Raw genomic sequence first — 25,006 nt, forward strand, 5'->3', positions numbered from 1 at the left:
TCCTACTCCACCAAGGATATGCAGGTCTTTGGACTCCTCCATCGCCAGACCACAACAAAATGACGGTTGGAGGAAGAGCGCCTCATCACAACAAAACGACGGTTGGAGGAAGAGCGCCTTATCTTCCACCTAGGAACCGTCCAACCACAAGGGATGAACTCGGATTTCACCAGTTTCCTCATTTCCCCTCCCCCCACCTTGTCTCAGTCTAATCCATCGAATTCAGTACCGCCTTCCTAATGAGCAATCTTCTTCCCGACCTCTCCGCCCCCACCCCAGTCTGACCTATCACCCTCACCTTGACCTCTTAGCATCTATCACATTTCCGACACCCCTCTTTTCCCCCCCCCCAGTCCCTCTTCCCTACCTTATTATCTTAGCCTGCTGGACAAACTTTCCTCATTCCTGAAGAAGGGCTTATGCCCGAAACGTCGATTCTCCTGTTCCCTGGATGCTGCCTGACCTCCTGTGCTTTTCCAGCAACACATTTTCAGCTCTGATCTCCAGCATCTGCAGACCTCACTTTCTCCTCACATGAATAGGAATGGTTTGGAGAAATATGGGCCAGGTGCTGGCAGGTGGGACTAGGTTGGGTTGGGATATCTAATCAGCATGGATAGGTTGGACTAAGGGCCTGTTTCTGTACTCTCTGCTAGTTTCTATCTTTGACTTTTTTTTTGATGGCCTCAACTAGTGTTTGTATCAACTTGTTCTTCACTAATCTGACCCTTGATTGATTTTATTTTTTTTTTGTGTATATACTAGTATTGGACAAAAAGTTTGTAGTTTCCCTTTCTCAAATGTACCCTATTTAACTGTAGGCACTTGCAGAATTAGTTTTGAAAGATATTCACTATAGCTTTCCATCCTTTTTCAACACTGTAGGTCAAAGATCATTCAATTCTGCAACATTTATCAACAGCCCTGTTCTGTTTTTAATTTCTCCAATACAATTCTACAGCTAATTCAGTTTAGGATTGTAACCCTTTTTGAAATGCTGCTCCTTTTTTCAGGTGAAGTGACAGGACAAAGGAATAGTGCTCAAGGGTTGTGATTTCAAACATGTTGTACTAAACTTCATGTTGAACTCTGACTTTGTCAGAGTTTCCTGTCCTTTTTTTAAATCTTTAGCATGATAGGAAAAACAGTTTCAGACCTGCCCACCCCCCCCCCCCCAAAAAATTATGACAAAAGCTTTGGTTACTCACACTATCCATACAGCTGATGACCTAGGATTACAGTTAACTGTCAGTCTCTTCTGAATAGACTTAGATTTTTAGATTAGATTACATTAGTGTGGAAACAGGCCCTTCGGCCCAACAAGTCCACACCGACCCGCCGCAGCGTAACCCACCCATACCCCTACATTTAGCCCTTACCTAACACTATGGGTAATTTAGCATGGCCAGTTCACCTGTCCTGCACGTCTTTGGACTGTGGGAGGAAACCAGAGCACCCGGAGGAAACCCATGCAGACACGGGGAGAACGTGCAAACTCCACACAGTCGGTCGCCTGAGGCAGGAATTGAACCCGGGTCTCAGGTGCTTGTGAGGCAGCAGTGCTAATAAGCTAGGGCTATCTGGCCCAGGAGCAATCTTTCCCTCTCTTTCCTGGTCTACCTGTCCATATGGTCAAGAAAGTTCAACATCTCTACCTCTTCAGAGGTAAAATTTAATTCAAATGTCCCCATGGACTCATACCCGTTTTTAACCATGTCTTCTATAGTGATCTATATCTGGATTTATCATAGCTTGGTATGGCAGCTGTTCTGCCCAAGGTAGTCTGAAACTAATCATGAACATACCCCTGTCCATCACATACAGCCTTCCATCCATTTGCACTTTCTGCTGCCTCAAAGATCCCTCCCACTCTAGCTGTACTCTAGCCAAGGAACTATACTAAAGACTTAAACACAGACTCACACCACCCTATCTACTCCATTAGACTTCCTGAAGACACCAATCTAGAGGATAAAATAATGGTCTCCTGCTCTGTAACAGTCCTGTTCATATCCATCAATGTCAACCTGGCCAAGGAAACACTAACTACACTATTTTAAGAACCAAAGACATACACCAACTTCCACTAGCAGAGGCAGTAATGCAGAGACTCAAACAAACAGCTCTGCCAACTATCTGACCCCAGAGTTTGGGTCTGCTATGTGGATGTCACCTTTGTCCTCACTAAATGAAACAAAATTGGAAGAAACTTTCAAGACCATCAATCATACCCTTACTGGCATAAAATTCACTAAAGAGGAGGACAGTAATAACAAACTGCCCTTCCTAGCTCTCGCAGTAGAGTGAACAGTCAATGGGGAACTTCGAACTAGCGTCTACAGGAAAACACCACCTACAGACCACATATTAAATGACAGAAGCAATCATTCTTAACATCCACAAACAAAGCTGCATTAGAACATTATAATCCACTACATACTGCAGCACAGAGGAACTACACAGCAGAGGAAAATCACCTGTACAGTGTATTCAAAGAGAACAGGTACCCAATGAACACAGTCTGCCGATTTCTGAGCAACAAAGCCAAACAAGCAGACAAAACCCATCGAGCAACCTGAGCCACTCTTCCCCTATATCAAAGACCTCTCGGAAATGACTGCCAGCCTACTCAGACCCCTTGGTATCATGGTAGCCCACCAACACACTAAAACAGCAGCTAATGAACTTGAAAGATCCTATGCAGACAACAAGCAAAACTAGTGTCATTTACAAAATACTGTGCAAGAACAATAACAAACAGGCAGAAAACTAGCCATCAGGATACATGAACTTCAACTAGCCACAAAGCCACATGACCCACTCTCGCTAGTACCCTTATATACAGATGTGGAAGGGCACACTTCGACTGGGACAACACATCCATCCAAGGGTTTAGCCCTTCATCAGGAATAGGGAAGGGCTTTTGCCCGAAACGTCGATTTTCTTGCTCCTCGGATGCTGCCTGACCTGCTGTGCTTTTCCAGTACCACTCTAATCTAAACTCTGGTTTCCGCATCTGCAGTCCTCACTTTTGCCATATCCATCCTAGGACAAGCCAACACACACATGAGAATTCCTAGAAGCATAGCATTCTAACCGGGGCACTCAACAAACGCATTGATTTGGATCCCATTTACTACCCCTTGAGAAAAAGAACAGGAAATGATGTCACCATAGGAAATTACACTGCCAACCCAAGGAAACTCAAACATGTAATAGAAAGTGGGCTACACCACCAGTGCTCCATTCGGAGGCTTATTGATGATGTTACCTAATATGGTGACAAAATGTCTGAAAATAAACCTTCCAGCTCAGCAAGCTAAACTACATCCAGTACTGTTCCATTCCATTTTCTCTAATCTGGTTATTTTTTTTTTTTAAAGTACAGTTTACAAACAATTAACATTTACAGCTGTATATAGAGAAACAGCAATTTACAAAGGAGAGGAGCAGCAAAGCCAGACGCCAAAACCCACCATTCAACCAATTTTTGGGGAAATGAGGACAAGCCATCCACCTTATTCCATTAGGCAGAAGGCAGACCTTTGAGTGTATGAATAGCTCAAGAACAGCTACTTCCCCAATGTTGTGGAGATTTTGAATGGACTCCACATGTTAATTCTGATCTCTCTCCACCAGCAGTAACCCTATTCTGGTACCCTAATGCCAGTGTGGTGTGATCTGATCTAGCATGCCAAACAATATTTTCACTATCTCAGTCCATATCATGGCAATAAATCAATGTTCTGACCAATGAAGCCAAGTCTGTCAAATCACTTGATTACAACCTTCGCTGCTTTCAAGCAACTATGCAAATCCACCCTAGATCTCTTTTGTTTTGTCCTGCCCTGATTTACTTTCCAAAATGGAACACTACATATTGATCTAAATTAAACTCCACCTGCCACTCAGTCCATTTGTTTGTCCTGTTGTACTCTTCAATATCCTTCACTGTCCACTAAACAAATTTTGCTGTCATAGAGATGTACAGCACGGAAACAAACTCTTCTGTCCAAATCATCCATGCCAACCGGATATCCCAACCCAATGTAGTCCTACCTGCCAGCGCCTGGCCCATATCCCTCCAAACCCTTCCTATTCATATACCATTTGAGATGCCTTTTAAATGTTGCAATTGTACCAGCCTCCACCACATCCTCTGGCAGCTCATTCCATACACGTACCACCCTCTGCGTGAAAAAGTAGGTAGGTCTCTTTTATATCTTTCCCCTCTCACCCCAAACCTATGCCCTCTAGTTCTGGACTCCCCACCCCAGGGAAGCGACTTTGTCTGTTTATCCTATCATGATTTTATAAACCTCTATAAGGTGACCCCTCAGCCTCCGATGCTCCAGGGAAAACAGCCCCAGCTTGTTCAGCCTCTCCCTATAGCTCAAATCCTCCAACCCTGGCAACATCCTTGTAAATCTTTTCTGAACCCTTTCAAGTTTCACAGCATCTTTCTGATAGGAAGGAGACCAGAATTGCATGCAGTATTCCAACAGGTGGCCTAACCAATGTCCTGTACAGCCCCAACATGGCGTCCCAACTCCTGTACTCAATACTCTGACCAATAAAGGAAAGCATACCAAATGCCTTCTTCAATATCCTATCTACCTGCGACTCCACTTTCAAGGAGCTATGAACCTGCACTCCAAGGACTCTTTGTTCAGCAACACTCCCTCGGACCTTACCATTAAGTGTATAGGTCCTGCTAAGATTTGCTTTCCTAAAATGTAGCACATCACATTTATCTAAATTAAACTCCATCTGCCACTTCTCAGCCCGTTGGCCCATCTGGTCCAGATCCCGTTGTAATCCGAGGCAACCCTCTTCGCTGTCCACTACACCTCCAATTTTGGTGTCATCTGCAAACTTACTAACTATACCTGTTATGCTCACATCCAAATTGTTTATATAAATGACGAAAAGTACTGGACCCAGCACCGTCCACCACCAGTTTGAGCAAGTTCTATATCCAAATGGCTAGTTCTCGCTATATTCCGTGAGATCTAACCTTGCTAACTGGTCACCCATGGGGAACCTTGTTGAACGCCTTGCTGAATTCCATATTGATCACATCTACCGCTCTGCCCTCATCAATCCTCTTTGTTACTTCTTCAAAAAACTCAATCAAGTTTGTGAGACATGATTTCCCACGCACAAAGCCATGTTGACTATCCATAATCAGTGCTGAAAATGTGTTGCTGGAAAAGCGCAGCAGGTCAGGCAGCATCCAAGGAACAGGAGAATCGACGTTTCGGGCATAAGCCCTTCTTCAGGGCTTATGCCCGAAACGTCGATTCTCCTGTTCCTTGGATGCTGCCTGACCTGCTGCGCTTTTCCAGCAACACATTTTCAGCTCTGATCTCTAGCATCTGCAGCCCTCACTTTATCTCTATCCATAATCAGTCTTTGTCTTTCCAAATACGTGTAAATCCTGTCCCTCAGGATGCCCTCCAACAACTTGCCCACCACCGACATCAGACTCACTGGTCTTTAGTTCCCTGGCTTATCCTTACCACCTTTCTTAAACAGTGGCACCACATTTGCCAACCTCCAGTCTTCCAGCACCTCACCTGTGACTATTGGTGATACAAATATCTCAGTAAGAGGCCAAACAATCAGTTCCCTAGCTTCCCACAGAGTTCTAGGGTACACCTGATCAGATCCTAGGGATTTATCCACTTTTATGCATTTCAAGACATCCAGCACTTCCTTCTCTGTAAAATGGACATTTTTCGAGATGTCACCATCTATTTCCCTACAGTCTATATCTTCCATGTGCTTTTCCACAGTAAATACCGATGTAAAATACTCATTTAGTATCTCCTGCAGCTGCCTGGCGGATCTTTGAGGGCCCTATTCTCTCCCTCGTTACCCTTTTGTCCTTAATGTATTTGTAAAAACCCTTTGGATTCTCCTTACCTCTATTTGCCAAAACTATCCCATGTCCCCTTTTTGCCCTCCTGATTTCTCTCTTAAGTATACTTTTACTGCCTTTATACTCTTCTAAGGATTCACTTGATCTCTCCTGTCTATACCTGACGTATGCTTCCTTCTTTTTCTTAACCAAATCCTCAATTTCTTTAGTCATCTAGCATTCCCTATATCTACCACCCTTTCCTTTCACCCTGACAGGAATATACTTTCTCTGGACTCTCGTTATCTCATTTTTGAAGGCTTCCCATTTTCCTGCCGTCCCTTTACCTGCAAACATCTGACCTCAATCAGCTTTTGAAAGTTTTTGCCTAATAACTGTCAAAATTGGCCTTCCTCCAATTTAGAACTGCAACTGTTAGATCTGGTCTATCCTTTTCCATCACTATTTTAAAACTAATAGAATTATGGTCGCTGGCCCCAAAGTGCTCCCCACTGACACCTCAGTCACCTGCCCTGCCTTATTTCCCATGAGTAGGTCAAGTTTTGCACCTCCTCTAGTAGGTACATCCACATACTGAATCAGAAAATTTTCTTGTACACACTTAACAAATTCCTCTCCATCTAAACCCTTAACACTGTGCCAGTCCCAGTCTATTTTTGGAAAGTTAAAATCCCCTACCATAACCACTCTATTATTCTTATAGATAGCTGAGATCTCCTTAAAAAATTTTTCTCAATTTCCCCCTGACTATGAGGGGGTCTATAATACAATCCCAATAAGGTGATCATCCCTTTCTTATTTCTCAGTTCCACCCAAATAACTTCCCTGGATGTATTTCCGGGAATATCCTCCCTCAGTACAGCTGTAATGCCATCCCTTATCAAAAATGCCACTCCCCCTCCTCTCTTGCCTCCCTTTCTAGCCTTGATTAGTGATGCTGGAAGAGCACAGCAGTTCAGGCAGCATCCAAGGAGCTTCGAAATCGACGTTTCGGGCAAAAGCCCTTCATCAGGAATAAAGGCAGTGAGCCTGGAGCAGTGAGAGATAAACTAGAGGAGGGTTGGGGTGGGGAGAAAGTAGCATAGAGTACAATGGGTGAGTGGGGGAGGGGATGAAGGTGATAGATCAGGGAGGAGCGGGTGGAGTAGATAGGTGGAAAAGGAGATAGGCAGATAGGTCAAGTCTGGACAAATCATGGGGACAGTGCTGAGCTGAAAGTTTGGAACTAGGGTGAGGTGGGGGAAGGGGAAATGAGGAAACTGTTGAAGTCCACATTGATGCCCTGGGGTTGAAGTGTTCCAAGGCGTCTGCTAGTGAGGGAGCGGCGGTGAAGGAGGCCCAGGACCTCCATGTCCTCGGCAGAGTGGGAGGGGGAGTTGAAATGTTGGGCCACGGGGCAGTGTGGTTGATTGGTGCGGGTGTCCCGGAGATGTTCCCTAAAGCGCTCTACTAGGAGGCGACCAGTCTCCCCAATGTAGAGGAGACCGCATCAGGAGCAACGGATACAATAAATGATATTAGTGGATTGCACATCCTTGGATGCTGCCTGAACTGCTGTGCTCTTCCAGCACCACTAATCCAGAATCTGGTTTCCAGCATTTGCAGTCATTGTTTTTACCTCCCTTTTTATCCTTCCTGTAGCATTTGTATCCTGGAACATTAAGCTGCCAGTCCTGTCCACCCCGAGCCATGTTTCTGTAATTGCTATAATATCCCAGTCCCATGTCCCTAGCCATGTCCTGAGTTCATCTGCCTTCCCTGTTAGGCCTCTTGCATTGGAAATAAATGCAGTTTAATTTATCAGTGCTACCTTGTTCTCTGCTTTGTCCCTGCCTGCCCTCACTGTTTCACTCGCCTTTGTTCTCAACTGTACCAGTCTCAGATTGAAATCTTTTTCACTATCTTCCTGGGTCCCACCCCTCAACTTACTAGTTTAAATCCTCCTGAGCAGCTCTAGCAAATCTCCCTGCCAGTGTATTAGTCCCCTTCTAATTTAGGTGCTATCCGTCCTTCTTGTACAGGTCACTTCTAATGATCCAACAACGTGAATCCTTCTCCCATACACCAGCTCCTCAGCCATCTGCTCTATCCTCCTATTCCTGTCCTCACTAGCTCATAGCACCGGGAGCAATCCATGTATTACTACTCTCAAGGACCTCCTTTTTAAATTCTTGCCTCTCTGTAATCTCCCTTCAGAATCTCAACCTTTTCCCTTCCTATGTCATTGGTTCCAGTGTGTACAATGACCTCCTGCTGGCACCTCTCCCCCGTGAGAGCATTCTGCACCCTTGATCCTGGCACTAGGGAAACAACACACCATTCTGATTTTTCGCTGCTGGCCACAAGAAACGTTTGTCTGTACCTCTGACTCAAGAGTCCCCTAATACAGTCGATTGCTTGGAACCTGACGTACCTCTCATTATATTAGAGCCAGTCTCAATACCAGAAACATGGCTGTTCATGCTACATTCCCCTGAGAATCCATCACCCCCAATAACCTCTCTTACCTTTCCTGGAGTTAACCCATCTATGTGACTGTATCTGAGATTTTCCCCTTTCCTATAACTGCCATCCATCATATCCCCTTGCTCTTGTAAGTTCCTTATTGCCTCTCCAACCAATCCATACGGCATCTGCAAACCAAGCATCCTATGTTCATATCCAAATCATTTGTATAAATGGCAAACAGCATTGAAAAGATTCTCTTTTTTTTCTCCTCATGCTCTAGTTCACCTGTGGCTGTGGATTAGTTACCTTGGCTCCAGGGCAACTCTGCTTAATGTATTTTCTCAGGCTCTAATTTCAAATCAGCCTGTTTGAATGTTGCTACACAGCCGTGCAGGACTTTAACATCGGCCTCCTGGTCCAAATGTGGAAACGTTACCACTGCAGTAGGGTAGTGGTCTAGACCTGACCTCTTAAGTTGCATTATCAATTACTTTCCCTCCATTAGGTTGGGTGCCGATATTAACCACACAAGCATTAGCATCATTTATGTATTTTTGGACTCAGTGGGGAAGAAAATAGGGAATTATACTTTCACTAATGCCAGGCAATGACCCTGTTCAATGAGACAATCTAACCATTGTCCCATGACAAACAAAGGGTTGCACTTGACCAGATACTGAACTGGACTTGCTCTTTCAGCCACTGTAGTTATAATGGCAGGTTACAGACTAAGATCCACTTCAACTTTTTCTAAACTCACAACTGTTTGCATCTGTGGTCTGTATCTGACAGGATGTCACTTAAAACATTGTTTTTGTATCTCCTTCTAGTAACTGTTCTGGCTGTGCATTCCAGACTTTTTTTTTAGAAAAAAAAAACACTTGTGCCTCCTCATTTAATTTTCCCTTAAACCTATTCCCCTAGTAATTTACATTTTTGTATTCTGGGAGAAGATTCTGACTAAAATTCTGTCCATGCCTCTCATAATTCCATATCTGCCAGGTTACCCTCTCTGTCTCTGACATGCTCATGAAAGCAGTTTGTCCAATCTCTCCTTAGCTAATACTTCTAAACCAGGCAAATGCAGGCAAATTGCTAATATACCTTCTCTAAAGCCTCCATATCTTTCTGGTACAGTGGTGACAGTGATAGCCCTTGATATCAATGCTGCATTTGACTCACCGTAGCATCAAGGAGCCCTAGTCTAATGGGATCAATGGGTATCAGGGCAAAATCTCTACTGGTGTTGTACCTGGTACATAGGAAGATGGTTTTGGTTGTCGGAAGTAAGTCTTGGCAGCTCTGGGACATGTCTGCAGGAGTTCCTCAAGATAGTGTCTTGGGCCCAACCATCTTCAGCTGCTTTATCGATGACCTATCTGAAGGTCAGAATTAGGATGATCCCTGATTGCATTATGTTCACCATTCATAACGCCTCAGGTATTGAAGGGGTCATTGTTCAAATACAGTAAGCCCTTCTTCAGGAATTTTCAGACTTTCAGAATTTCCTGAAGAAGGTCCTATGCCCGAAACGTCGATTCTCCTGTTCCTTGGATGCTGCCTGATCTGCTGCGCTTTTCCAGCAACATATTTTCAGCTCTGATCTCCAGCATCTGCAGCCCTCACTTTCTCCCAGAACCTCAACTTGACTTGCCACTTAAACACAATAGCTACAAGAGTAGGTCAGAGGCTGAGGATACTGAGGTGAGTAACTCCCCTCCTATATTTGCATATCCAAAGACTGTTCATCATCTACAAGGCATACGTTAGGAGTGTAATGAAATATTTCCTACTTGCCTGGATGGGTGCACCTCTGACAGTATTTAAGTTTGCTACCTTCCAGGACAAAGCAGCCTGCTTGACTGATCCACAAATATCCACTCCCTCCACCACTGACATTCAGTACACATTACTGTTACTATCTACAATATGTACTGCAGCAATTCACTAAATATCCATAGACAGCACCTTGCAAACTCTCAACCACTTGCACCTAGAAGAACAAGGGCAGCAGATATATGGAAATACCAGTACCTTCAAATAACCTTCTGAGCCCCTCACCATTCTGACTTGGAAATATATTACTCTTCCTTCACTGTTGCTGCGTCAAAATCCTGGCATTCCCTCGCGAAAGGGTGTTGTGCATCAACCCACAGCAAGTGGACTGCAGCGGTTAAAGAAGGTAACGAGGAACAGGTGATAAATGCTGGCCAGCCAGCAATACCCTCCTCCCACAAAGGAATAAAACAAACTTCCAAATCTAGCCAAATTAAAGTTCTGTGCAGCTGCAATGCAACTCATCAGTTTGTATACTTGATGCCCCAACTGAAGGCTCTACACCCTATTGATCTCATTGTGCACTTGCATTGCCACTTTCAGGAACTGTAGACCTGTACAGCTAGATCCCTCTGCTTCTAAGGGTGCTGCAATTTACTGTATTCTTCCCTCCTGCATTAGACCTTCCAAAATGAATCTCATGTGTCCAGATTAAATTCCATCTGCCATTCTCTGATGAAGTCTCCAGCCAATCTATATCCTGCTGCATCCTCTTGCAATCTTCCTCACTATTTGCAGCTTCCCCAATCTTTGTCTTCTGTAAACCTGCTAATCAGGCTATCTACATCCTCCTCCAAATCATTATTTATATTTGACAAAATAGGGGTCTCAGCACTGATCACTGTGGCACACTACTGATTGCAAATCTCCTATCTGAAAAGCATTTTCTCTGCTACTGTTTTCTGTGACTTAGCCAGTTCTGTATCCATTTTACCAGCTCACAGTTGCAGATTGGAGAGAAACTTGGATGCTAAGTGAAAAGAAATTGAGTGATGCCCAGTATTTCATAGTAATAGGAATCCATAAGTTTTAGTACAGGTTCTTTATGTCTGAAAAAAATTGGTCCCTGTATATTAATGTATGTAGCTTCCATTACATGCAAGTGCAGTCATACTGCACAATTGGCTGTCTTAAGTTGGTTCAGTATAATTCTTTGCTGATAATCCAAAGGATGCAAAGGTTCAAGCAGTGGATGAAACTAGCTACTACCATGCAACTGCAATACAAGTGATGCTTTCTTTCTAAAAGGACACTACTGTTACGCCACTAAGATGCACTGATTAACTCTCAATTTTCATTTCATTCACAGCTAAGCAGCATTTATTGCCCAGAGGGCAATTAAGAGTCACCCACATTGCTGTAGGTCAGACTGGGAAAGTGTATAAGGTATGAGCAGGTAGGGAAAAGTTGAGTTTTGGGCTGCAAGACAAAGGCTCAACTAGTATGACTTTGACCAGATAAGAACTTGCAATGAGGTGCTGAAAGCAAGGGTAGTGGTTTGACAATGTATAATGCTAGTCAACAAGGTGAAAAGCATTCATTGTGTAATGCCAGTTAACGAGGTGGAAGTGTCCATTGTGAAATACGAGATGACTTAATCTTTACTGTTGATGCTCATTGATTGTAACAGTCATCCAGTCAATATAGATGTTGCCTTATTTGGATGTTACTCCCTGTAAGTGACTATATAATTGTTTAAGAATCTCCTGTTTGAGAGAAGACAGAGAACTCATGTCTCTGTGCACATGGGCAATCGTTCTCTCTCCCTTCAGGGCCCAGAATAAAGATGAAGGAGATAAAGCCATACTGTGTCTGAGTGTTTGTTTCAACTGAAATGGGGACCAGGTGAGGCTGGCAGTTTCCTTCCTTAAAGGACATTAGTAAACCAGATGAGTTTTTCTAACAATCAACCATGGATATATGGTCATCATTAGATTCTTAATTTCAGATATTTATTGAATTCAAATTCCACTATCTGTCATGGTGGGATTTGAACCCAGGTCACCAGAACATTATCTGGGTCTTTGGATTAACAGTCCAGCAATAATACCCTTAGGCTATTGCTTCCCTAACAAGTATGGTATGTGGATTTCAGTGCAGCTACAATGCTAGGTATGTAGGCCATGCATTCCAAGACAGTGTGTACCAAATAGCATTCCTTAGGTTATCGACACCATACTCAATCAGCCTGTGCTTGGGCAAGCCATCCAAAATTACGTGTGATTCTGAAATGGATAACATTTACTGGATCCTGTGCTAAGAATTAGGTGGACACCCAATTTGGGGTTCAGTCAGGCTTGTGCTGTGGTGCGTTTGTAATTACAGAAAGCTAAAGTAATACATCTTAAAAACTCATGCTGTTAGCATAATTTTAAAATATCTGGAGAAATCAAGAATGTAGGGTGGCATGAATGGGGTATTTGGCCTTTCAAACCTGCCTCCTATTCAATAGAACATAATAGCGCAGTGCAGGCCCTTCGGCCCTAGATGTTGCGCTGACCTGTGGAACCAATCAAGCCCATCTAACCTACACTATCCCATTCTCATCCATATGCCTATTCAGTGACCATTTAAATGCCCTTAAAGTTGGCGAGTCTACTAATGTTCCAGGCAGTGTGTTCAATGCCCCTACTACTTTGAGTAAAGAAACTACCTTTGACATCTGTCCTATATCTATCACCCCTCAATTTAAAGCTATGTCCCCTTGTGCTAGCCATCGCTACCTGAGGAAAAAGGCTCTCGCTGTCCAACCTATCTAACCCTCTGATTATCTTGTGACTCAATTAAGTCGCTTCTCCACCTTCTCTCTAATGAAAACAGCCTCAACCTACAACATCCTTCATCACTATCCACAACTCTACTGACCTTAGTGTCATCCACAAATTTACTAACCCATCCTTCTACACCCTCATCTAGGCCACTTATATAAATGACAAACAACAGTGGACCTAAAACAGATCCTTGAGGTACCCCACTAATCACTGAACTCCAGGCTGAATATTTACCATCAACCACCACCCTCTGTCTTCTTTCAACAAGCCAATTTCTGATTCAAACCGCTAAATCACCCTCAATCCCATGGTTGGAGGGTTCGGGCGGGGGCAGGTGGGATCACGGTTGGGGTCTTGTGTGCAGTGTGCTGCTGCCTAGTGTCCTAAACAGGGAGTGGACTGAGCAAGTGCTGTCCATGTCAATCCCGTTGAACTGGTTGGGGGTGGGAGAGGCTTCAGCAATGCTGCAGGTCACTTACACGCAAGTGTGTGTCTGCCCAGAAATAAACCCTGAGACAGAGAGAGGGAGCAAGGCAGGCAGAATGAGGAAAAAGGAAACTTCAGAAAACTCCAACCTCAGGAAAGGACTTGAATCAATTAACTGAGTAATTAATTATCCGAAGGAAATAGTGCCCACCCATCTCGTTCGGATAATTGAGGTTCCTCTGTACACCACATCAACCACTTTATCTCCCCTACCTGTTTGGTCACCTTCTCAAAGAACTGAATAAGTTTGTGAGGCATGACTTACCCTTCACAAAACTGTGTTGACTTTCTCTAATCAACTTATTCCTTTCAAGATGATTATAAATCCTATCTCTTATAACCCTTTCCAACACTTTACCCACAACCGAAGTAAGCACTTTTTTTCTTTGATATACAAAGTAGTTAACATTACATTTTTTTCTGGTCATGTTGTTAAGCACATTTAGTACCATCACTTTGTGCATGTTCTGCAACAAGCTGTTAACATCGCATGCATCCAGTTGTTGATGAACCCGAGCAAAATAGTGAAACTGAGCAGAATTGATCTATTTTTAGTTCTTTTTGTAAACTGTATGTGCCGTTTTGTTTTTAATATGCTACATGCACTAACTTCCATGAAATTTCATTGTAGTGCTGCTGGCTGCCTCTCTTGGTCTCCAGATTCCAAGAAATATTTGTACACTTGTTTTTTTTTATATATTTGTCTTTTACCGGATTAGCTTCCTAACCCAGGTGCTGAATTTGAACTTAATCTGTTTGACTTCAGAAGCTGGCATTGGTCAGTGTTTACTTGTGAGGTGTGTTTTCTGTGAGCTGCCTGTGGCTGTATAGCAACCTAGACGTTACCAGAAAGGTTGCTCAAGTCCTTCCTTAAAGATAAAACATGGAGGGATGTGGAATAAACTATAAGTACTGTGTGTTTTAAGTGATTAGGCTGCAGACAAAACAGACGATTGCAGCCTGTGAACCTGAAAAGATTGAAGGGCATTCCAATTTAAGAAACAAAGTTAGAGAAGTTGAAGCTTGTTAATAATTTTTTAAAATTTATTTCTCTCTCCTTCTTCCCTAAAGGATAGAGAGCTATTCCTGCAAAATGGCAGGTGATGACAAGCAAATGTTTAAACAGTTCTGTCAAGATGGACAGCCCCATGTCCTGGAAGCCCTTTCCCCACCTCAGACTACTGGAATTAGTCCAAACAGGTCAGTAAAATGTTCCTTGAGAAAAATCCCTTTTATAAATACCAAAAAAAGCTTCAATATAGAAGACTTATTTTCCTTTTTCCATCCACGTGTATATATTATTTGACCTGTATGCAGGTTAAGTTCAGTGATCACTGATCTCCTTCTGTTCAAATAGAAAAAGAACTGTTTGCATTGGGGTTTTGTGGCACAATGGTAGCATCTCTACCTCTCAGCCAGAAGATCCAGGTTCAAGTTGTACCTGCCCTGCAGATGTCACGCCAAGTCTGACCAGGTTGATTTAAAATAGCTGCACTTTATGCAACTTGGTCGAAACTGGGTTTTGGGGTGTGACTGAACATTGTTGAGCACATCTGTCTTTTTTCACAAGCTTCAGCTGCCAGATATTATGGCACAAATTCTCTTGCTTGTTAGCAAGATTAGCTTGACCTAACCTGGGTGATCAGAGTGATTGTCATGATCATGCCCTTGGTGCAATAGCATAGAAGGTTATCTGGACACTTGGTTCTTTTTCCAGATCAAATGTTTGTGAAGACCCCACAAGTTTCGAAATAAATCTTGTTTCCTGCCCTGCATTTTAGGTTGAGTAAGAGCCAAAGTGGTGATGAAGGAGAGGGACCACTCTGTGACAAGTGTAGCCGCAAGACACTCTTCTACCTGATTGCTACACTCAATGCATCGTTCCGCCCAGATTATGACTTCAGCACGGCTAAAAGCCACGAGTTCAGCAAAGAGCCCAGTTTGAACTGGGTAAGTTGGTGCAACAGTATTGATTTTGGAACTTAGTAGGCAAACCAAAGATTAATAGCTTGTGGTTTAGTTCAGTACATTGCAGTGTTAATTTTTTTCCCACTTTTCCATGGAGTTCTTGACTAACATATAGAACATAGAACATAGAAGAATACAGCGCAGTACAGGCCCTTGGGCCCTCGATGTTGCGCCGATCCAAGCCCACCTAAACTACACTAACCCACTATCCTCCATATACCTATCCAATGCCCTCTTAAATGCCCATAAAGAGGGAGAGTCCACCACTGTTACTGGCAGGGCATTCCATGAACTAACGACTCGCTGAGTGAAGAACCTACCCCTATGAGTGAAGAAAAGTTTAATGCTGAGAGGGTTGAGTTGTCTGGAAATCATTTCACAGATGTCTTTAATGTAAAGTAATGTGGCTAGGGTTTCTGCAGACGTTGTATCTGCGAGTGTCAGTTTGTTGATGTGAAATCGTCACACTGGGTTTATTGGGTAGGCAAAAGTGAGGACTGCAGATGCTGGAAACCAGAGTTTAGATTAGAGTGGTGCTGGAAAAGCACAGCAGGTCAGGCAGCATCTGACGAGCAGGAAAATCAATGTTTCGGGCAAAAGCCCTTCATCAGGAAATGACTTGACTCTAATCTCCAGCATCTGCAGTACCCACTTTCACCTGTCCAATGGTAGCAGCCACTCTCTCATCTAGGTGTTCATCTTACGTGAGGTTTGATACTGCTCTTGGGTTTGTCATTGATATGGGCCCTCCTGCCTCTGCCATTGTTTTAACCATTCGTGTCATCCGCAAACTTGCTCACCCAACCTTCTAACCCCTCTTCCAGGTCATTTATAAAAATAAATATGACAGTCATTAGTCAGGTATATGGAATTGTGACCACTGGGTCGTGGTTATTAGGGAACTGCATTATTGCCAGAAGGCATTAGTAACAACACCAATAACAAAACTGTTCACTGGTATACTATCTCTTGGTCACCTGGTTCCTCAGCTACCTTGTGACAGACATTTGCTATCTAGTTTATTGAGTGGACTTAGTGGCATTGATTAAATCAAAAAAACTATACTCTGCATAAACCTATATAATCTTTTAAAGAAAATGAGCAGGAATAGATCAAACAATTCATCAAACTGCTCCAGCACTTGATGTGCGGCTAATATCTGGGTTTCAACTCTACTTTTCTGTTTGCTCCCCATATCCATGATTTCACTCAGTCTGTCTACCTCCACTTTTAAATATATTGAATGATGGCATAATCACAATCCTGAGACAATTCCAAATTGTTCATAATCATTTGAATGAAGAAGTTTCTTGTCCCAATCCTAAATTGTTCCTCTTACCCCGGTGTCCCTTTCTTTTGGATTCCTCACCTAGAGAAGATAATGTTTCAGTATATACCTTGTGAAGCCACTTCAGAATCTTATTTGTTTGTTTGAGTTCCAATGGTATCATCTGTCATCCTTCTAAGCAGCCACAAATATAAACCCAGATTACTCTACTCAACCCTTTTATCATCGGAAAGACCAATCATCTGAGAAACTAGTGAATTTTCACTGTACTGTCTCCAATGCAGCTAATGTCATCCTTAAATATGGAGACCAAAGTATTCCAAGTGGATGAAAATATAGATGAGTGAGATAGTAAGTTGGCAGACAACATAAAGATTGGGGAGTTGTAGATAGTCTAGAATGTTGTCAAAGAATACATCAGGATATAGATCAATTGCAGATATGGTCGAATAAATGATAAATGGAGTTTAATCCAGATGAGTGTGAGGTATTGCATTTTGGGAGATCAAATGTTAAGAATAAGTGTACAGTTAATGGCAGGACCCTGAATAACACTGATGTACAGACGGATCTTGGGGTTCAAATCCAAGTCTCCCTGAAAGTGGCTCTGCAAGTAGGTAGGGTGGTAAAGAAGGTATATGGCATGCTTGCCTTTGCTGGTCGAGAAACTGAGTACAAAAGCCTGTAAGTGTTGTTGCAGCTTTATAAAACTTTGGTTAGGCTACTCTTCGAGTATTGCGTTCAATTCTGGTTCCCACGTTACAGGTAGGATGTGGAAGCTTTGGAAAGGGTACAGAAGAGGTTTACCAGCATGCTGTCTGGATTATACAGTATGAACTCTAAGAAGACGCGAGAAAAACTCTGGTTGTTTTCTCTGGTGAGGCTGGGGTTAGACCTCATAGAAGTTTTAAAAATTATGACTGACATAAATGGGGTTTACAATCAAAATCTTTTTCTCAGAGTTGAAATGTGCAATACCAGAGGCCATGCATTTCAAGGTGAGAGGGGTAAACAAAGAACAATAAAGCATAGGAACAGGCCCTTTGGTCCTGCAAGCCTGGGCCATCACGTTTTGCCTTTCCATACTAAAATTGTCTTCATTTACAGAATCTGTATCTCTTTATTCCCTTCCTTTGCACGTATTAATCCATCTGCTTCTTAAATGCTGCTATTGTTGGCTTTCGCCACCTCCTCTGGCAGCATGTTCCAGGTACTCACCACCCTTTGTGTGAAAAACTTGCCTCGCACATCTCTTTTAAATTTCCCCTTCACACATTTAATCTGTGTCCCCTAGTCATTGACCCCCTCCACCCTGGGAAAAACATTGTACTTTCCACGCTGTGTACCATTCACAATCTTTTAAACTTCCATCAGGTCGCTCCAGAGTTCCAGTGTAAACAATCCCAATCTATCCAACTTTTCTTCATAGCTAAAATCCCCCATATCAGGCAACATACATGTAAACCTTTTCTGTACTCTCTCCAAAGCATCCACATCCTTCTGATAATGTGGTGATCAGAACTGTATGAAGCATTCCAAATGTGGCCTAATTAAAGTTCTGTAATGCTGCAGCATAACTTGTCTGTCCTTCTATTCAGTGCCCCTTCTAATGAAGGCAAGCATGCCATAAGCCTGTTTTATTACCTTATCTACCTGCGCTGACATCTCCATTGATCTGTGGACCTGCACATCCAGATCCCTCTGCATATCAGTACTCCCAAGAGTTCTGCCATTGACTGCATGAAAGCTCAAAGCTGATGTGACGGGCAAGTTTATTTTTTAGAGTGGTAGCTGCCTGGAACGTGCTGTCAGGGGTTGTGGTGGAGGCAGATATGATGGGGCATTTAAGGGACTTTTAGATAAGCACATGATTATGCAAGGAATGGAGGGATATGGAATAAGGGCCGGCAAAAGGGATTAGTTTAATTTGGCATCATGTTCAACACAACATTGTGGGCTAAAGGGCCCATTCCTATGCTATACTGTTCTATGTTCTCTGTCCAAGGAGCTGGGCAGGAGATATTGGATGACTTCCAGTTTACAGGGGATGATATGTAGGAGGCAACAAAAGTGTGTTTGTCAAATCCTCAGGTAACAACAAGGCTGGACAGGGGTTTCAGCAGCTGCTGGGGTTGGGGCATTGTTAGAGATGGAAATAGGTTGCCTTGGTCATGGCACAGTTTACAAGTTGACCATTCGTCTTATTGAGGAAAATGATGTGAAGTCTATTTTGAGCTGAGAGAGTTGTTGGGGAGAGAGATGGCATTGAAATAAAACCATCATACTGTGGATCATGGAAATCTCGAATACAAAAACCTGGTAGAAGCACTCTGCAGTTCTTACAAAATCTGCAGTGAAAATGGTTATTACAAATCCAGTTTGATTTCTGCCTAGGTGGAGTTTGTGGCTTTGGTCTCCACCACAAAACAGTTCCAAAGATCATGGCTTTCATCCCCTTAGTATTGAGATTTCCGTTCGTTCATTCCTTAGTTTGTGGTGGGATGGGTGAGAAACTAGAGAAAGCTGTTAATTTAGGGTTAGTGTAGATGGAACCTTGAAAGAAGTTTGCTTCATGGGCTAGAGGAAGAAAGTGAAGTGGTAGAAGTAACTGCTCAGATGGTCTTAATAACAAGCCTGAGCTACTCTACATGTTGCAGGTAAGGATGGAGGATTGGGTGTTAAGTTACTTTAAATTTAAAGTAGCTGTAGTTACCTTTACAGATTGGGATTATATTTGTAACCTTCTAATCTGCCAGTGTTTTTCAAAGAGGATGGCAGTAAACTAGAGTTACGCACCTGTTGGCCTAGCATCAGTAGTAGAGAAAATGCTGGAGTCTGTTTAGAAGGGAAGTGTAATCAGTGGTATTACACAAAGTTATCGTGGGTTTTTAAAAGGGAAATTTGGTTTGAGAAACCTAGAATCTTTTGAGGATCTGTCTTTCTTGAATAAAGGATGTGGTGTGTTTAGATTGTCTTGCATTATTGTGCAAAACAAAAGCATGTGGGATTAGTGGCCATATACTGGAATGGACTGAGCATCCGTTAGCAGGTAAGAAATAGGTAAAAACAATGACTGCAGATGCTGGAAACCAGATTCTGGATTAGTGGTGCTGGAAGAGCACAGCAGTTCAGGCAGCATCCGAGGGGCAGTAAAATCGACGTTTCGGGCAAAAGCCCTCCATCAGGAATAAAGCTGATGAAGGGCTTTTGCCCGAAATATCGATTTTACTGCTCCTCGGATGCTGTCTGAACTGCTGTGCTCTTCCAGCACCACTAATCCAGAGCAGGTAAGAAATGGCAGTAGTAATAAATGTGCAGTTTTCAGAGTGAAAGGTGATGGCAATTGGGATGCCATAAGGATCGTTGTTTGGGGTTCCAGCTGTTCTCAATATAGCCATGTAGAGCTGCTGGTGTTGAACTGGGGTGCACAATGTCAGAAGTCACACAACATCACAGGTTATAGTCCAACAAGCTCCAAAATCTGGTGATTTCAAATAAACCTATTGGATTATAATGTGGTGATGTATGACTTTTGACATTCTCAATATATTCTCTAATTTGGATGAGGCACTAGAGTAATATTTCAAGTTTACTGACAGCACAACTGGGAAGCCTGAGTACTGAGGACAGTATAAAGAAATGTTAGGGCAATGTAGACAATATAGACCAATTGGAGTTTGCAATACATGACAAATGCATTATAACGTGGATAAATGTGAAATTGGCCTCTTCTTTAGGAATAGTAGTTTATTATGGTCATGGTTTATCTACAAAGGGATCTGAATGCCCTGTACACTAGTCACTGGAAGCGAGCAACCTGTGAGGAAGATAAATAATATGTTGACCTTCATTTCAGTCGAGGATTGAGTACAGCATCGAAGGTGTCTTACTATTGTATAGGGCCTTGTGAGACCAAACCTAGAGTATTGTGCCCTTTCATTCTCTTTTTTCCACCCCCCAAGGAAAAGATAACTTGCCATAGAGGAAGTGCAGCGAAGATTCACCAGACTGATTGCTGGAATGGCAGGTCTGTTGTCTGAGGAAAGATTGGGTTGAGAGGGCCTGTATTACTTAGATTTAGATTACTTACAGTGTGGAAACAGGCCCTTCAGCCCAACAAGTCCACACTCACCCGCCGAAGCGGAGTTTCATTGGAGTTTAGTAGAATGTGAAGGGATCTTGTTGAAACATATAAACTTCAGGCAGAACTGGATAGGCTGCCCGATGATGGTCACCGCCTCACAATACACAGTAAGCCATTTGGGACTGATGAATAGGAATTTCTAGGATGGTGAATCTGTGGAATTCTTTAACAACAAAGCCTCTGGAGGTGAAGTCACTCCATATATTCAAATAGACTCCTAAAAGCTAAAGGGGTATGGGAAGGGAGCAGAATTTGATGTTGAAATGGAGGACCGGCCACAATGATGAATGGAGGACAAGGTTCGATGGGCCAAATGGCTGCCACCTGCTCTTTTCATAAGTTGTTAATAAGCAGGAGCCTGTAATGTTTCATGGCCCTTTGAGAGCTGGTGATGATTGACTAAACTAATTGTCTGTGTCAAAGTATGGCGCTGGAAAAGCACAGCAGTTCAGGCCACAGCCGAGGAGTTGGCCTGACCTGCTGTGCTTTTCCAGCACTACATCTTTTGACTATGATCTCCAACATCTGCAGTCCTCACTTTCTCCTTAACTAATTGTCTGGCATAGCATTCAATATTCAATTGTCCATAAATTTTTAATTGCTCTGTGTAATTTATTCAGGTGGTGAATGCTGTGAACACCAGCTTGTTTTCTGCTGTTGGAGAGGAATTTAACACATTGAAACCCCAGCTTTGGGATGCTATTGATGAAGAGATTTGTTTGTCAGAGTGTGATATTTACAGGTAATCTGAAAATAAAAATTAGTTTCACATAAACTCTGCATGTCTGATATTCTTTCCTTGCTTGGCTCAGATTTCAGAAGATGCTCGTTGCAACACTTAGTCATATGAGACCAAATCTAGGCTGAAATTTCAGTGCTACAGTATTACATTGCCAGATGTATTATCTTTTGGGTATCCTGGTCTGTTTCCAATGAATATAAAATGTATTGCATTATTCAAAGCGTGAATAATGTTTGTCATATTGAACATTTTTCACTCATTGAAACTGTCTCACTTGTTGTTAATAATGTGACTGTTTTTAATAAAGTTTTTTGTCTTGTACTAGAGCCTTTTTACAAGATTACAAATTTGGATTGAAAACCAACATCTGTCCTGCATGACAAGAGATTGGTTGACAAGTGAATTCTGATTGATAGAGGTGTTTAATGGTGAATATACTCAATAATGCAGATTGACAGTTAACAGCCAGGCTTTGCTTAAATTTGGTTGGTTGGTTGACTCTGGTCAGGGCTTGCCCTGAGAAATGAATGGCTGTTGCCTATCTTGAGTGGAAACAACTTTCTGTCTGTGAAGAAGGTGACTCTGTGTAGTAATATTTTAGCTTCCAGGGTACACAAGTGTGCCACACTGTTTGCCCATTTTACAAATCTAAGTGGTCAGTCAGTGTAGTTCTTTGCACATTCAGGATTATCAAGCAGTGCCAATGTGATTCCAGGTATGTAAGCTGTATTCCAGAAATGAACAAATTATGTTGAACAACATATCTGCTGTTGCAGCGAGTGAGATACAAAACATGCAATGTAATTGGACAGCATTTGCTGAATAATCCTGAATGAAGAATTGCAGTTTTAAAATTGGTCATTCTTACAGTGTAGTGCACATGTGTACAGGAAGCTGCATACATTAATACACCACCCTGTTCTTTTCAGTCAGGCAATGTGTTCAGCACTGTCTGATTTAACATTTTAAACAAAAAGCCTGACTGTTAACTGTCAATTAGTATTAATGGGTGCAGTCTCCATGACAACATCTCTATCCATCTGAATCTGCTTGCCTATATTTCAAGGTATTGTTTAATTTAGAATTTGCACTTGAACTAGTGTGTAGGTTTTGGTCAGTCTTCAGGAGGTGAATGGTTAACTTGTAGGTATTTCTATAGTCATGTTGGTTTCCTTCTTTCAAAAACAAATCAGTCTTCTTGGAGGCTAGTGGGAATTTTTCATAGTTTTTATGTGTGAGTAAACAGTGTGCATTAGACTTCAGTTTAGGAAGGTTTGAAACTTGTTTTGGCTGGAAATGCTCATAGCTTGGAAAAGCTTTTCAATTTCAGTTTCTTACAGAAATCTTGGTTGGAGCTGGATGTGTAAAACAGTTGCTTCTAAGAAGGGAGATAGTTTAGAACTTAAGAAATAGATCACCTCTGTAGGGAGTTTACTTATAAAGTTTCAAACCAGTTTGGTTAAAACCATGAAGGGATTATTTGAAGCTGAGTATCTAAACTCAGTTGTCTGAAGAATCACAAGATAGGCTATCAGATTCTCAAAAAGGGAATTGAAGCCTCAATTAAGTCAAAGACTATGTGGGAGAGAGAAGGGTATTCTTCATGGTGTTTGAGTACTGTAGTGGGGTGATGTTATTTTTATTTAGTTTCAAATCTTTTAAGTTACATGTAAGTAGCTTGCTTTCTTTCATTATATCTTCTCTTTTTATAAACCTCTGTTTTGTTAGAACCAAACCTGTAGCACTGTGTGCTTAAGTTTGAGAGACCACTCATTAGAGTTCATAAAAACAAAATTGAGCCAGAGTTCAGTCTGGAACCTGACTTGCCCAGTAATAGAATTAGCTGTAGTCATCACAAATTTTGTTCTTGTGAAAATGTACTGATGAATGCAAAATTAATATATCCTACAAAATGTATTTTTATTTTAATAACACAAGTTTTATACTTTCTAATGACATTGAAGAAAAACTTCATTCACTTCAATCTAGATTTCAACAGCAAGGAATGTTTTTAAACTGAAATTATAGGGTAAAGACTGGTAATCAAACTTTGTTCTGTATTTTATCTTGATGTGGAAGAATAACATATACTGATCAATTATGCTGTAGTGAACTTCATCTGTACACCTTGATCATTATCAGAACTCTGACATTTAACAGCATATGTAAATCAATTTATTATATGATTTTAATTTTGTGGAATTTTTTTCCAGCTATAATCCTGATCTGGACTCTGACCCATATGGTGAGGAAGGCAGCCTTTGGTCTTTTAACTACTTCTTCTATAACAAGAGACTCAAAAGAATTGTGTTCTTCACGTGCCGCTCTCTAAGGTATGATTTTATTTTCTTTACAGGCAGCACAATGGCTCAGTGGTTACCACTGTTGCCTCATTGCACCAGGGACCCAGGCTTGTTTCTAGCAGGGTTAGATCTCATGGAATACAGGGAGACTCGAAGGTAAAAGAGGGTGGTGGTGGAGGGTTGCTTTGCAGACTGGAGGCCTGTGACCAGTGGTGTGCCATGAGGATCGGTGCTGAGTCCACTACTTGTCATTATATGTAAATGATTTGTATGTAAAGATAGGCGGTATAGTTGTAAGTTTACAGAGGAGAAAGTGAGGTCTGCAGATGCTGGAGATCAAAGTTGAAACTTTATTGCTGGAACAGCACAGCAGGTCAGGCAGCATCCAGGGAACAGGAGATTCGACGTTTCGGGCACAGGCCCTTCTTCAGGAATGAGCAGAGAGTGTTCAGCAGGAGAAGATAAAAGGTAGGGAGGAGGGACTTGGAGGAGGGGAGTTGGAAATGTCTTCTTCTTGACCTCTCCGCCTCCATCCTACTCCCACCTATCACCCTCACCTTGACCTCTTTCCACCTATCACATTTCCAACGCCCCTCCTCCAAGTCCCTCCTCCCTACCTTTTATCTTCTCCTGCTGAACACTCTCTGCTCATTCCTGAAGAAGGGCCTGTGCCCGAAACGTCGAATCTCCTGTTCCCTGGATGCTGCCTGACCTGCTGTGCTGTTCCAGCAATAAAGTTTCAACTTTGATATCCAAATGAATCCAACAAGAACTGGACCAAGCATATGTGGTACTCATAATCTTCTTCATCCTAAGTATACGCATGATTTTACTACAACTGCTAAGTATTTCATCAGTAATATTTTCAGCAACATAACACAAAACATCGCAGATAAGAAAAACTGCAGCATATTAACATGCCAAATTTCCCCTAAAGTAAATGCATTAAAATTCCATCAAATTTGACAATATTGTTATGTATTTGGCTTTAAGGGGTTAACACGTAGGGGGTTCCATACAACAGCCAAGCAGGGTGAGATCAATAGTTGTGATGTTGAGAAGATATGCTCTTCTTCATTAGGGTAAATAAAACCACAGAAAGTAGACAAAATCAAACACAAAATATTGCTGAGGAA

General features: G+C 42.2%; 1 protein-coding gene across 2 annotated transcripts in view; it reads left to right on the plus strand.

Moving 5' to 3' along the window:
• Positions 1–25,006, plus strand: part of LOC122550210 (repressor of RNA polymerase III transcription MAF1 homolog) — a 61,882-nt gene that overhangs the window by 27,286 nt on the left and 9,590 nt on the right. For both annotated transcript variants that reach the window (XM_043690971.1, XM_043690972.1), the window contains 4 exons: positions 14,497–14,625; positions 15,207–15,375; positions 21,446–21,567; positions 23,781–23,900. In XM_043690971.1, the coding sequence (XP_043546906.1) occupies positions 14,497–14,625; positions 15,207–15,375; positions 21,446–21,567; positions 23,781–23,900 (540 nt within the window). The remainder of the gene's footprint in view (positions 1–14,496; positions 14,626–15,206; positions 15,376–21,445; positions 21,568–23,780; positions 23,901–25,006) is intronic.

Source organism: Chiloscyllium plagiosum, chromosome 5 (genome assembly GCF_004010195.1).
Source record: "Chiloscyllium plagiosum isolate BGI_BamShark_2017 chromosome 5, ASM401019v2, whole genome shotgun sequence".
In the NCBI taxonomy this organism is placed as follows: domain Eukaryota; kingdom Metazoa; phylum Chordata; class Chondrichthyes; order Orectolobiformes; family Hemiscylliidae; genus Chiloscyllium; species Chiloscyllium plagiosum.